Source organism: Carcharhinus amblyrhynchos, chromosome 15 (assembly GCF_965287045.1).
Source record: "Carcharhinus amblyrhynchos chromosome 15, sCarAmb.v2.hapA, whole genome shotgun sequence".
Taxonomy (NCBI): domain Eukaryota; kingdom Metazoa; phylum Chordata; class Chondrichthyes; order Carcharhiniformes; family Carcharhinidae; genus Carcharhinus; species Carcharhinus amblyrhynchos.
This window is the reverse complement of record NC_137338.1, coordinates 66,395,149-66,408,285: the sequence shown is the minus strand read 5'-3', so window position 1 is coordinate 66,408,285 and position 13,137 is coordinate 66,395,149. Positions and strand designations below refer to the sequence as shown.

The 13,137-nt window shown below is 44.1% G+C and overlaps 1 protein-coding gene across 1 annotated transcript in view; it reads left to right on the top strand.

Annotated features, from left to right (window-relative positions):
• Positions 1–1,988: 1,988 nt before the first annotated feature.
• Positions 1,989–13,137, top strand: part of phex (phosphate regulating endopeptidase homolog, X-linked) — a 121,403-nt gene continuing 110,254 nt past the window's right edge. The window contains exon 1 of the mRNA XM_080204102.1: positions 1,989–2,305. Within this exon, the coding sequence (XP_080060228.1) occupies positions 2,182–2,305 (124 nt within the window). The 5' untranslated portion in view covers positions 1,989–2,181. The remainder of the gene's footprint in view (positions 2,306–13,137) is intronic.

Below are 13,137 nucleotides of genomic sequence, written 5' to 3'. Positions count from 1 at the left end.
TAAAGCCAGTGTGGTCTAGAGTAGAAACATGGTCTCAAAGTCCAGCAGGCTCCAGAATCAATGTAGATGTTAATTTGTGAAGATATTTTTTACTGGCATTGAAACATGATGATGATGGCTTGTGAGCTCCAGGAACTTCCTCAAGAAGCTATCTTACATCCCAAACCTCTTGGAAATTCACCTTTGGGTGAATTTTCTGAAGACATCTGAAGAAGTTGAGGTATGGGTGTGGGGAGAAGGGGTGTAGTGGTTGTTGAGGGGTGGAGAGTGAGAAGGGATGAGGATAGAGGATGGATAATGGGCTGTGAGGGAGGGGAGACTGAACGGTAGTGAGGAGGGGATAAAGAGGAGTGAGGAGGGGACGAGGGCAGGGGTGGATGATGGGTATTGAGGAATGGAGAGGGTGATATGAGGTAGTGGCAAGGGATAGGGTGTGGACAAGGTGTGAAAGGATGGATAAGTTAGAAGTGGGAAGGGGTATGGTGTGGGTGAGCAAGGGGGGTGAGTGATGAAGGGATGAGAGAAAGGGTGGATGATGAGAAGGGAGGGAGATGTGGTGAGGACTATTAATTCAGAAACTCAGCTAATGTTCTGAGGACCCAGGTTCGAATCCCACCACGGCAGATGGTGGAATTTGAAAAAAAGAAATATATCTGAAATTAAAATCTACTGACGACCATGAAACCATTGTCCATTGTCGGAAAAACCCATCTGTTTCAAAAATGTCCTTGAGGGTAGGAAATCTGCCATCCTTACCTGGTCTGACCTACATATGACTCCAGAACCACAACAATGTGGTTGACTTTCAACTGCCCTCTGAACAGGGCAATAGGGATGGGCAATAAATACTGGCCAGCCAGTGACTCCCATGAATGAATAATAAAGAGACGAGAGGGTGTAGAGAGATTGGGATGTATTGAATCATAGAACCCTACAGTGCAGAAAGAGGCCCATCGAGTCTGCACCAAACACAATCCCACCCAGGCCCTACCCCCTATCCCTACATATTATACCCACCAATCCCTCTAATCTGTGCATCCCTGGACACTAAGGGGCAATTTCTTAGCACGGCCAATCAACCTAACCCGCACATCTTTGGACTGTGGGAGGAAACCAGAGTACCCAGAGGAAGCCCACACAGACACGAGGAGAATGTGCAAACTCCACATAGACAGTGACCCAAGCCAGGAATCAAACCCAGGACCCTGGAGCTGTGAAGCAGCAGTGCTAACCACTGTGCTACAATGCTGCCCATAGTGTACTGAGAGGTGAGAGAGGTGAGGGAATTGAGTGGTTTAGAGAGTTTGGTAGGAAGTTTGTTTTGCAGCGGTTAAAAGAAATGGAGTTATTACTATTCTGAAATAACGGAATTGTGTTGATTTCTGCTCCTTGCCTGGAACTCTCACAGTGAAGAGGGATTGAGTGTTGGTGCCTCATGTTTTGCAGTTGTTTTTGAAATGATTGCTTCGGAATAAAGCGAGAGCTGCCAGAAATCACTGAATTTGGAAGCCAGGTGGAAAATGAATTTGTAACTGAATAAGGGCAGCGATCCTGGTTTTAATGTGTCCAGCGCTGGACAGAAACATTACTCTGAGTGGGAATGTGTTTGAGGATTAAAAATAGTGTTATCTGATTCTCAAATCAGGGAAAGATTAAAGGCAGAAAATCAGTAATGAAATATAAGGTAACGCATTACTAGAATCCCTCACTGTTGTTTCTTTCAGTGACATAATGTAAATAGTGCAATTCTGCATTCATGTTACGTTTTAATTATTACATTACAAATTGTCCAATATACCAACAAATGTCTGCGTGTAGAAAGTTGGAGTGCAGCTGTGGCACAGAGTTTCCTATGTGGTGTTTCGTTGTTTGAAAGTTGCAGGCTGAGTTAGGATTCGCTGCTGCTTTCTGACTGGGGCAGATGTAATCCAATTTAATAAATCTCTCTGCTGTCTTCCTCAGCAACCAACTTGGTGGTTGTACGTAAACAGAGATCGACAATCTCCCAAGTGGCATTCAGGGGAAGGCGAGCAGACACTTCTTTCTCTGAAAGCGTGAGAGGAACGCTGTGTACAGTCACTATTCTCACCCAAAAGCAGGGGATTTTGTTCCAGCTTTGGAGGACAGAGTTAGAATATTTTCAAAGAGTGGGGGTGAGTGGAGGAGTCAGCTTTGGACAGCATGCAAATGGAAGTATTAGAGAGCGCAAACCCTGTGACAGGGAGATGGCAGAACAGGCTGCTGAAAGTAGCCCTCTTCATGTTTGTGGCTGCAACTGTGATTCTCAGTATTTTGCTGGCACTTGGTAAGTAAGTGGTTTTTAACAGGCTGACAGCATATGCTTGAACTCCCTGACTTGTAACTGCTTTAACTTTCTATTGTAATGTTTCACAGTTGGATTCAAATGGTGCTGAGCTCTGATTATGTTTGAGTGTGTGAGAGCTGTATTGCAGGTGGGGGGAATACAAACAGCTAAACCAGACTGTGCTGAAATCATTGAATGGGTGTAGTTGTGGGAGGCCATTTGGCCCATTATGTCAGTGCCAGCTCTCTGCAGCAGCAATTCATTTCTCTGGCAATATTCATCCACTCAGTTAAAAACCCATGAAAATCTCAGGAGGTCTGGCAACATGTAGAGAGACAATAGAGCCAACATATTGAGTCTGCACGATCCTCTGTCAGAACTAGCTCCAGGCTTGAAATGTTAGTTCTATTCTCTATTCTCCAGCATTGTTTGTTTCAGATTCCAGCATCCACGGTAATTTGCTTTCATTTATACAGATAAAAATCAAATTCCTTTATGAAAGCTTTAATTGACTGCGTCTCCACCATACTCGCAGACAATGCATTCCAGATCCTATCCACACTCTGTGTGAATCAGTCTTTACAGTAAGAAGTCTGACAACACCAGGTTTCAGTCCAACCGATTTATTTGACAGTAATAAATCGGTTGGACTTAAACCTGGTGTTGTCAGACTTCTTACTGTGTTTACCCCATTCCAACGACGGCATCTCCATATCATGAATCTATCTTCACCACACTCTCAGACAGTGTATTCCAGTTCCTAGCCACACTTTGTGAACCTGTTTCTCTATTATTTCCATTACTCTTTTTGGCTGTTACTTCAAGTCAGTGTCCTATGGTATTTGATCCTTCCACCATTGGGGTCAATTTCCCTCTATCTACTCTGTCCAGGTGGTTATGATTTTGAACGCCTCGACCAAATCTCTTATCAACCTTCTCCTCTCCAAGGGAAGCAGCACAAACTTCTCCGATCTGTCAGATAGCTGAAATGCCTTACACCTGGAATCATTCTTGTCATCTTTTCCGCACTCCCTTCAACGTCTTCACATCTTTCTTAAAGTGTGGTGTGTGAACTGGACACAATACTTAAACTGAAACCGATCACGTCTATGTTTAACATAACTTGCTTGCTTTGGTACTCTACACTGTTGAAAATGTTCACGATCCCTTATTGGTTTTTAACCTGTTCATTGATTAATATGCATACAAAGAACAAAGAACAAAAACAGCCCGGGAAACAGGCCCTTCGGCCCAACGAGCCCGCGCCACCATTTTAACATTACCAGTCCCCCCCTCCACCCATGACCCTTATCTATTGTTTTATGGCCATCCACATTGAGGGAAACTAATTTAGGGACAATTTATTACCTCCAATCAGCCTAATAGCACATCTTTGGGGTGTGGGAGGAAACCGGAGCACCCGGAGAAAACCCACGCAAGCACGGGGAGAATGCGCAAACTCCCACAGACACCGGCCCAAATCTATGTGTCTGCACAGCTAACAGTGATAGTCACTGAGCTGTCGTGTTGCCCAGTATCTGGTCCAGTTTAGGCACACACTAACAACATGAAGCACTAGGCCAATCTCGAACATCCAAGAGCAGCCCTAGTACGACCCATTGCATGTATGCCCCTCGTTGGACCACAAGGCGGACTGACTTAAAACCTGTGAATTAAAAGAGAAAAACGTTAGTATCATTCCTCATCCTGAAACTTTACCAGGGACGTCCCAATGCTAATGAACCTTATTTAAAACAATTTCCTATATCCTCCCAAGTCCAACCCACTCATGTGCCTGTCTAAGTTACTCTTAAACAAATCCAGCGTGCCTGCCTCCACCACCTTGCTTGGCAGAGCATTCCATACCCCCACTACCCTCTGTGTGAAAAACCTCCCTCTAATATTCGTGTTATACCTCTGTCCCCTCACCCTAAGCCCATGGCCCCTTGTACTGTATGCCCCTAACATAGGAAATAGCTTACCACTGTTTACTCTATCTATACCCTTCATAATCTTATATACCTCTATTAGATCCCCCCTCAGTCGCCGTCTTTCAAGGGAAAACAGCCCCAATTTGCTCAATCTTTCCTCATAACCCAGTCCTTCCACACCAGGCAACATCCTGGTAAACCTCCTCTGCACTCCCTCCAGAGTCTCCATGTCCTATTTACCAAGGTCTCCCTATTCTTGCACCGCCTTTAGAATTGTGTCCTTATTTTTATACTAAGGGAGTGCTGCACTGTCAGAGGGTCAGTACAGAGGTAGCATTGAGTTATAAGGAGAGGGTGCATAGACTGGGACATTTTCTTTGGAGCGTAGGAGGCTGAGGGGTGACCTTATAGAGATATGTAAAATAATGAGGGGCATAGACAAGATAGATAGTCAATATCTTTTCCCAAAAGTAGGGGAGTCTAAATCTAGAGGGCATAGGTTTAAAGTGAGAGGGGAGAGATACAAAAGTGTCCAGATGGGCAATTTTTTCACACAGAGGGTGGTGTGTGTCTGGAACAAACTGGCCAGAGGTAGTAGTAAAGGCGGGTACAATTTTTTCTTTTAAAAAGCATTTAGTTACATGGGTACAATGGGTATAGAGGGATATGGGCCAAATGTGAGCCATTGGGATTAGCTTAAGGGTTTTAACAAAAAAGGGCAGCATGGACAAATTGGGCCGAAGGGCCTGTTTCCATGCTGTAAGTCTCTATGACTCTATATTTTCACTAAACTATTAATCCAAAAATTCAACTAATGTTCTCAGGATCCGGGTTTGAATCTCACCACAGCAGATGGTGAAATTCGATTTCAATAAAAATTATCTGAAATTAAGAATCTACTGATGACCACAAAACCATTGTCAGTTGTTAGAAAAACCCACCTTGTTCACCAATGTCCTTTATAGAACATAGAACATAGAACATTACAGCGCAGAACAGGCCCTTCGGCCCACGATGTTGCGCCGACCAGTTACAAAAACAATGACCCACTAGCCTATACCAATCCCTTTTCGTCCATAAACCTATCCAGAGATCTCTTAAACGCCCCCAAACTAGACGCATTTACAACTGCAGCAGGCAGGGCATTCCAATCCCTCACCACCCGCTGGGTAAAGAACCTACCCCTGACATCCGTCCTGTAGCTACCCCCCCTTAATTTAAAGCCATGCCCCCTCGTGCTAGCTTTCTCCATCCGAGGAAAAAGGCTATCACTATCCACCCTATCTAAACCTCTAATCATCTTATATGTTTCAATAAGATCCCCTCTTAGCCGCCTTCTTTCCAACGAAAACAACCCTAGATCCCTCAGTCTCTCCTCATAGGACCTCCCCACCATACCAGGCAACATCCTAGTAAACCTCCTCTGCACCCTCTCCAATGCCTCCACATCCTTCTTGTAATGCGGGGACCAGAACTGCACACAGTACTCCAAGTGCGGCCGCACTTATGGAAGGAAATCTGCCGTTTTTACCCGGTCTGCCCTGTATGTGACTCCAGAGCAACCTGGTTGACTCTCAACTGAAATGGCCTAGAGACCCTCTCAGTTCATGGGGAACAAGGGATGGGCAATAAGTGCTGGTGCAGCTAGTGACACCCACATACTATGAATAATTTCAAAAGTCAATTTTTTTGTTAATTTTTTCCAGGATGTCTTTGCCTGCACTGTGGGCTGGTCGCTTTCTCACTCCAATGTTGAATACACTATTGCTGGGTCACTGTACTGTACAGCAATAATTACCTCCCTCACTATGTACAGCACACATTCGTGAGACTGTTTGCATTTCAGGTTCATTAACGGAGTGATATTATAACTGAAATAATCTCCCTGACACCCCCTCACCCCAAACTTATCAGGGTCTTTTTAACTTGATGTCCATGCGAATAGATTTGATTGATTCGATATTGGAGTGAAGGAAATTTGTTCAGACTTTATTCTGATTCATTAACAATGGAAGTAAGAATTCTCAGGTGGCCAGAGAAATAGCTACGCTGTTAAGGAGCAGCCCAAACTTCCCACAGTGAGTTCAATGGGTAATTAATGTGCAAACCAGTAAGTCTTTCAAGTAATGGGGTTGTTAAGGATGAGATATAATCTATCTGAAGTAAATTGGCAGAAAGTTCTGAAGGTTCACATCATAACTTCATGCCCTGAATTTACAGGTCATTTTATTTATGAATGCATAAGTGTAATTTACACACAGTTACTTTGCCAGCAAAATTTAGCCCAGTATTTACACTACAAAGTTCCATCAGTTGTCCCTCTCAGTCAGAGCTAGACTATCATCAGCTCTTTGTGATCCTGCATATTATTTATTGGAATAGTGTCTGTGTGTCCCTCAGATAAAGACAAAGTGCTGTGGACCCTGGAATCTGAAACACAAACAGAAAATGCTGGAAAATCTCAGCAGATCTGACGGCATCTGTGGAGAAAGAGTAGAGCCAACACTTGAAGTCTGGATGACCCTTCATCAGAGCTGGAGCCGCTGAGATTTTCCAGCATTTTCTCTTTTGTCTCTGTGTCCCTCCCCTATCCACCCTCACCCTTCCCTCTACCACTCTGTGTCTTTCCCCTCCCCACTACACTCTGTGCTCTCCAGGTAGATGGCACTCTCAATGCACTGGATTATGGATCATACACTTGGTCACTGTGATACTACTGACTGTGGGACTGGCTCTATACAATGCAGCTTGCTGTAGAATGCAGATTACTTTCTTTGTGCTGAACTGAAACCTGAGTAAGGCTGTGAACATGTTGGGGACAACTAATTTTCCTGATGCCATCTGTCCCCATCCTAATCTTTCCTGCCCACCCCACCTGTGACACCTGTTGTGGGAACTTTATGTGGAGTTCCAATGGAACAAAGGTCTAACCTTACAGACCACTGGCATTGCCTCTGTGTCTCTGTGATATGGCTTAGGGTTAAGGAAATGGTGTCACTTGCTGTCATTAACAATAGTTTGTTTGATTACGTGATTATGCTAGTGAACCTATGTCCATTGTGCTTGATTGGTTGAGTATGCATGTTGACTCGGACATCAAACAAACAGACAACACAGAAAAACCTAGAAATGGAACTATATGTCTGGGTGCAGACATACTGTGATTGCAGTGGTATTTTAAAAGTCTTGTAAATAAATCTGTCACAGACTTAGAAACCTGTGTCATCACTACACAGCTCCAAGAAGTATAAAATATATCATAAATTGGCAGATATATAACACTTTAGATATTCTCATTCATAAATGAGGTGTAAACTACCAATGCCACTTGAAGTTAAATTGGATAAATATTTGAAAAGGTCAAATTTAGATGGATGTGGGAAATGGGATCTTATAAATGGTTGGTATCCAACAGCAGTGGATGTAAGGCTGGCCTGCTGAGCTATCTGTGGCTCTACAGGGAGGCAATGACCTAGTGGTATAGTTAGGCTATTAATCCAGAAACTCAGCTAATATTCTGAGGACCCGGTTTTGAGTCCCGGCCTGGCAGATGGTGGAATTTGAATTCAATTTTTAAAAAAATATGGAATTAACTATCTACTGATGACCATGAAACCACTGTTGCTTGTTGGAAAAACCCATTTGGCTCACCATTGCCCTTTAGGGAAGGAAATCTGGCCTACATGTGACTCCAGAGCCACAGCAATGTGGTTGACTCTCAACTGCCCTCCAAGGGCTATAGGCAATAAATGCTGGCCAGCCAGTGATGTCCATGTCCTACAGAGGAATTAAAAAAAATAAATGAATGCAATAGCCACAGACAGTGATGTACAATGTATTCAGTGTCAGTTGTGGCTCAGTCACTCTGTATGTCACAAGGATTGCAGGTCAATCCCCACTCCCTGATTTGAACATGAACATGAGCATGAACGAATATGAACATGAAATTCCCACTCCCTGACTTGAAAGTTGCCAATGCCCGAGCTACCTGCTCTCGTGTGTGTAAAAGATCCCATGGTACTATTTTGAAGATGAGTGGGTTTCTTCCCAGTGTCCTGTCCAATATTTATCATCACTAAAACAGATATTCTGGTTATTATCACGTTGCTGTTTATGGGAACTTGTTTTATACAAATTAGCTGCTCCCTGTCCTACATTACAACAGTAACTGCACTTCAAAATTCATTGGCTATAAAGTGTTTTGAAATGTCTGATGACTGTGAATAGTGCAATATAAACATCAATTTTTTAAAAAATGGATCAGTGACATTACTTCTCTCTGTTATAAGCGCACAACTTTGTGAGTTGCCCTACCAATCTGCACTGTAGCATACACTGGTTTGCAAGCACGATTCCTCTTAATCAGGAATGTGATAAACTGCTGCCACAGGATGCTATTAGAAACTTGGCAGCTGTTATTTGTGGTATTCCTTACCCGGTGATTGCTCCTGTTTATATCTGCTTGTGTTGACAACTCCAGTCTCTGCTTTATGTATTTAAAAATAAAGCTTTCCAAGAATCTGGGTAAGAGCACAGTGGCTATGTGCATTGGGCAGATTCTTCAGAGAGCTGGCCTACGCACACAGACTGATTCTGTTATTCAGTCACTATTATCCACACGGTCACCATTATCCACACAGTCACCATTACCCACACGGTCACCATTACCCACACGGTCACCATTACCCACACTGTCACCATTATCCACACTGTCACCATTACCCACACGGTCACCATTACCCACACTGTCACCATTACCCACACTGTCACCATTACCCACACTGTCACCACTACCCACACTGTCACCATTACCCACACTGTCACCATTATCCACACAGTCACCATTACCCACACTGTCACCATTACCCACACTGTCACCATTATCCACACGGTCACCATTACCCACACTGTCACCATTACCCACACTGTCACCACTACCCACACAGTCACCATTACCCACACTGTCACCATTACCCACACTGTCACCATTACCCACACTGTCACCATTATCCACACGGTCACCATTACCCACACTGTCACCATTACCCACACTGTCACCATTACCCACACGGTCACCATTACCCACACTGTCACCATTACCCACACTGTCACCATTACCCACACTGTCACCATTACCCACACTGTCACCATTATCCACACGGTCACCATTACCCACACGGTCACCGTTATCATGACTAGCATCCAGACTTATAGCTGCCACAGTGGGATTTGAACCCATGTATCCAGCGGGGATCTCTGAATTTTTTTGCACAGTAATGTTGCCTGTTGACCAATTGTTGAGTTGTGCAGAAGCTCCCCTTTCCTGATTGAAAAAATCAGTTATTTTAGTCAACATTTTGGAATGGGAATTAAAAATATTTGATACATGTCTGATCCAGATGGATGTGACTGAGAGTGAACTGCCCATTATGCTAATCTCTGTACAAAGGCCCCAGTTCAGCCAGTCCTGTCTGAGGGCAGTGTAGTTGATGTTATCTACATGGATTTTAGGCAAGGCCTTTGGCAAGGTACCACATGGTAGGTTGTTGCATAAGATTAAATCTCACAGGATCCAGGGTGAGGATGGATACAAAATTGGCTTAATGACAGAAAACAGAGGGTAGCTGTAGAGGGTCATTTTTCAAACTGGAGGCCGGTGACCAGTGGTGTGCCTCAGGGATTGGTGCTTGGTCCACTGTTACTAGTCATTTATATTAACGATTTGGATGAGAATTTAGAAGACATATAGAACATAGAACATAGAACATTACAGCGCAGAACAGGCCCTTCGGCCCACGATGTTGCGCCGACCAGTTACAAAAACAATGACCCACTAGCCTATACCAATCCCTTTTCGTCCATAAACCTATCCAGAGATCTCTTAAACGCCCCCAAACTAGACGCATTTACAACTGCAGCAGGCAGGGCATTCCAATCCCTCACCACCCGCTGGGTAAAGAACCTACCCCTGACATCCGTCCTGTAGCTACCCCCCCTTAATTTAAAGCCATGCCCCCTCGTGCTAGCTTTCTCCATCCGAGGAAAAAGGCTATTACTATCCACCCTATCTAAACCTCTAATCATCTTATATGTTTCAATAAGATCCCCTCTTAGCCGCCTTCTTTCCAACGAAAACAACCCTAAATCCCTCAGTCTCTCCTCATAGGACCTCCCCACCATACCAGGCAACATCCTAGTAAACCTCCTCTGCACCCTCATGGTTAGTAAGTTTGCAGATGACACCAAGATTGGTGGCATTATGGACAGGGAAAAAGGTTATGTAGGATTGCAATGGGATCTTGATCAATTGGGCCAGTGGGCTGACGAATGACAGATGGAGTTTAATTTAGGTAAATGCGAATGATGCATTTTGGTAGATTGAACCAGGACAGTACTTACTCAGTTAATGGTAGGGCACTGGGGAGAGTTACAGAACAAAGAGATACAGGTTCATAGCTCCTTGAAAGTAGAATCACAGGTGGACAGAGTGGTGAAGAAGGCATTTGGCATGCTTGGTTTCACTGGTCAGAACATTGAATACAGGAGTTGGGATGTCTTGTTGAAGTTGTACATGACATTGGTAAGGCCATGCTTGAACTACTGTGTACAGTTTTGGTCACCCTGTTATAGAAAGGATATTATTAAACTAAAAAGAGTGCAGAAAAGATTTACTAGGACGCTACCAGGACTTGATGTTTTCAGTTAGAAGGATTGGCTGGAAAGGCTGGGACTTTCTTCCCTGGAACGTCGGAGGCTGAGGGATGATCTTATAGAGGTCTATAAAATAATGAGGGGCATAGACAAGTTGGATAGTCAATATCTTTTCCCAAAGGTAAGGGAGTCAAAAATAGAGGGCATAGGTTTAAGATGAGAGGAGAGAGATACAAAAGGGTCCAGAGGGGCAATTTTTTCACAAGTGGGGGTGGGGGTGGGGGTGGGGGTGGGGGTAAGTGCCTGGAACAAGGTAGAGGCGGGTACAATTTTGTCTTTTAAAAAGCATTTAGATATTTACATGGGTAAGATGGGCATAGAGGGATATTGGCGAAACACGGGCAACTGAGACTGGCTTAGGGTTTAAAAAGGGGCAGCATGGGGAAGCCAAAGGACCTGTTTCCATGGCTGTAACCTCTATATTCTATTTCATTAGGAATTAAATATATTCAGCCACACCAATCAGGATGGCAGAAAGAAGTGAACCAGATGGGTTTTTAACGAAAATCACTGATAGTTTCTTGGAAACATAGAAAATACGAGCAGGAGGAGACCATTCGATCACTCGAGCCTACTCCACCATTCATTATGATCATGGCTGACCATCTAACTCAATAGCCTGATTCAGCCTGTCCCACATATCCTTTGATCCCCTTCACTCCAAGTGCTATATCTAACTGTTTCTTGAAAACATGCAATGTTAAGGTCTCAACTACTTTCTGCGGTGGCAAATTCTATGGGCTGGTCACCTTCTGGGTGAAGAAATTTCTCCTCATGAAAAACCTGAATCGGCTCATTGATTCCAGGCCTTTGTGGCTGTTTCAACTCTCATGACCCTGTATCATCAGACTATGATCCCTGGTTCTGGACATCCCCACCGTCAGGAACATCCTTCCTGCATCAACCCTGCCTAGTCCTGTTAGACTTCTATCTGTTTCTATGAGAATTCCCCCTCATTCTTCTGAACTCCAGCGAATACAATCCTAACCAACTCAAAGGAGTGGCACAGTGGTTAGCACTGCTGCTTCTCAGCTCCAAGAACCCGGGTTCGATTCCCGGCTTGGGTCACTGTCTATGTAGAGTTTGCACATTCTCCTTGTGTCTGTGTGGGTTTCCTCCAGGTGCCCCGGTTTCCTCTCACTGTCTAAAGATGTGCGGGTTAGGTTGATTGGCTATCCTAAAATTGCCCCTTAGTGTCCTGTGATACATAGATTAGAGGGGTTAATGGGTAGAATATGTAGGGATATGGGGCTAGGGCCTGGGTGGGATTGTGGTGGGTGCAGACTTGATGGGCCGAATGGCCTCTTTCTGCACTGTAGCAATTCTATGATTCTATGAAATATAAAAGCAAAATACTGCTGATGCTGGAATTTGAAACAAAATCAGAAAATCTCAGCAGGTCTGACAACATCTGTGGAGCCAACATTTCAAGTCTGGATGGCCCTTCCTCAGAGCTAAGAGCAAACAAAATCAGAAGAGATTTGTACTATGAGAGTTGGGTGTGGTGGGGGGGGGGAGGTGGTGCTGTAATTGGACAATGGGAATGTAAATGAAAATGAAGGAGGCTGAGAAAGGTGCTAAAAGCCGACCCAATCTCTCCTCATATGTCAATTCTGCCATCCCAGGTATCCATTTGGTAAACCCTCTCTGCACTCCCTCTATAGCAACACCATCTTTCCTCAGATAAAGAGACCAAAACTGCATGTAATATTCCAGGTGTGTCCTCACCAAGGCTCTGTATAATTGCAGCAAGGTATCCCAGCTTCTGCACTCGAATTCTCTCACTGTGAAGGACAGCATACATAATGAGAGTAAAGGGGGATGACTCAAGGCATCTGCATTTGCAATATCTTACCCTGCTCTGTACATGATAACGTACTGTTAAGATGACAATGTAAGCACCCAGCACTGTATTCTCACTGAGGCCGTGGGAGGAATACATTTTGACTCATTGAAAAGACTCATCAACAGCTTCATATGATGAATGAATGACCACAGAGGTACTGATGGACTGAAGTGTACCCTAAAAGTCAACTAATTGGTTTGAATCTTCTTCCAGCAAGCATTCATATCCTTAGCTCATGTCCAGTTTTGGAAACATCTTGCCTCCTGCAAGGGTTGAAATCAAATCTTTCACCTGAGATAATGGATAAATATCAAACTCGGGAACCTGGTTAATGGTGAGCTTGT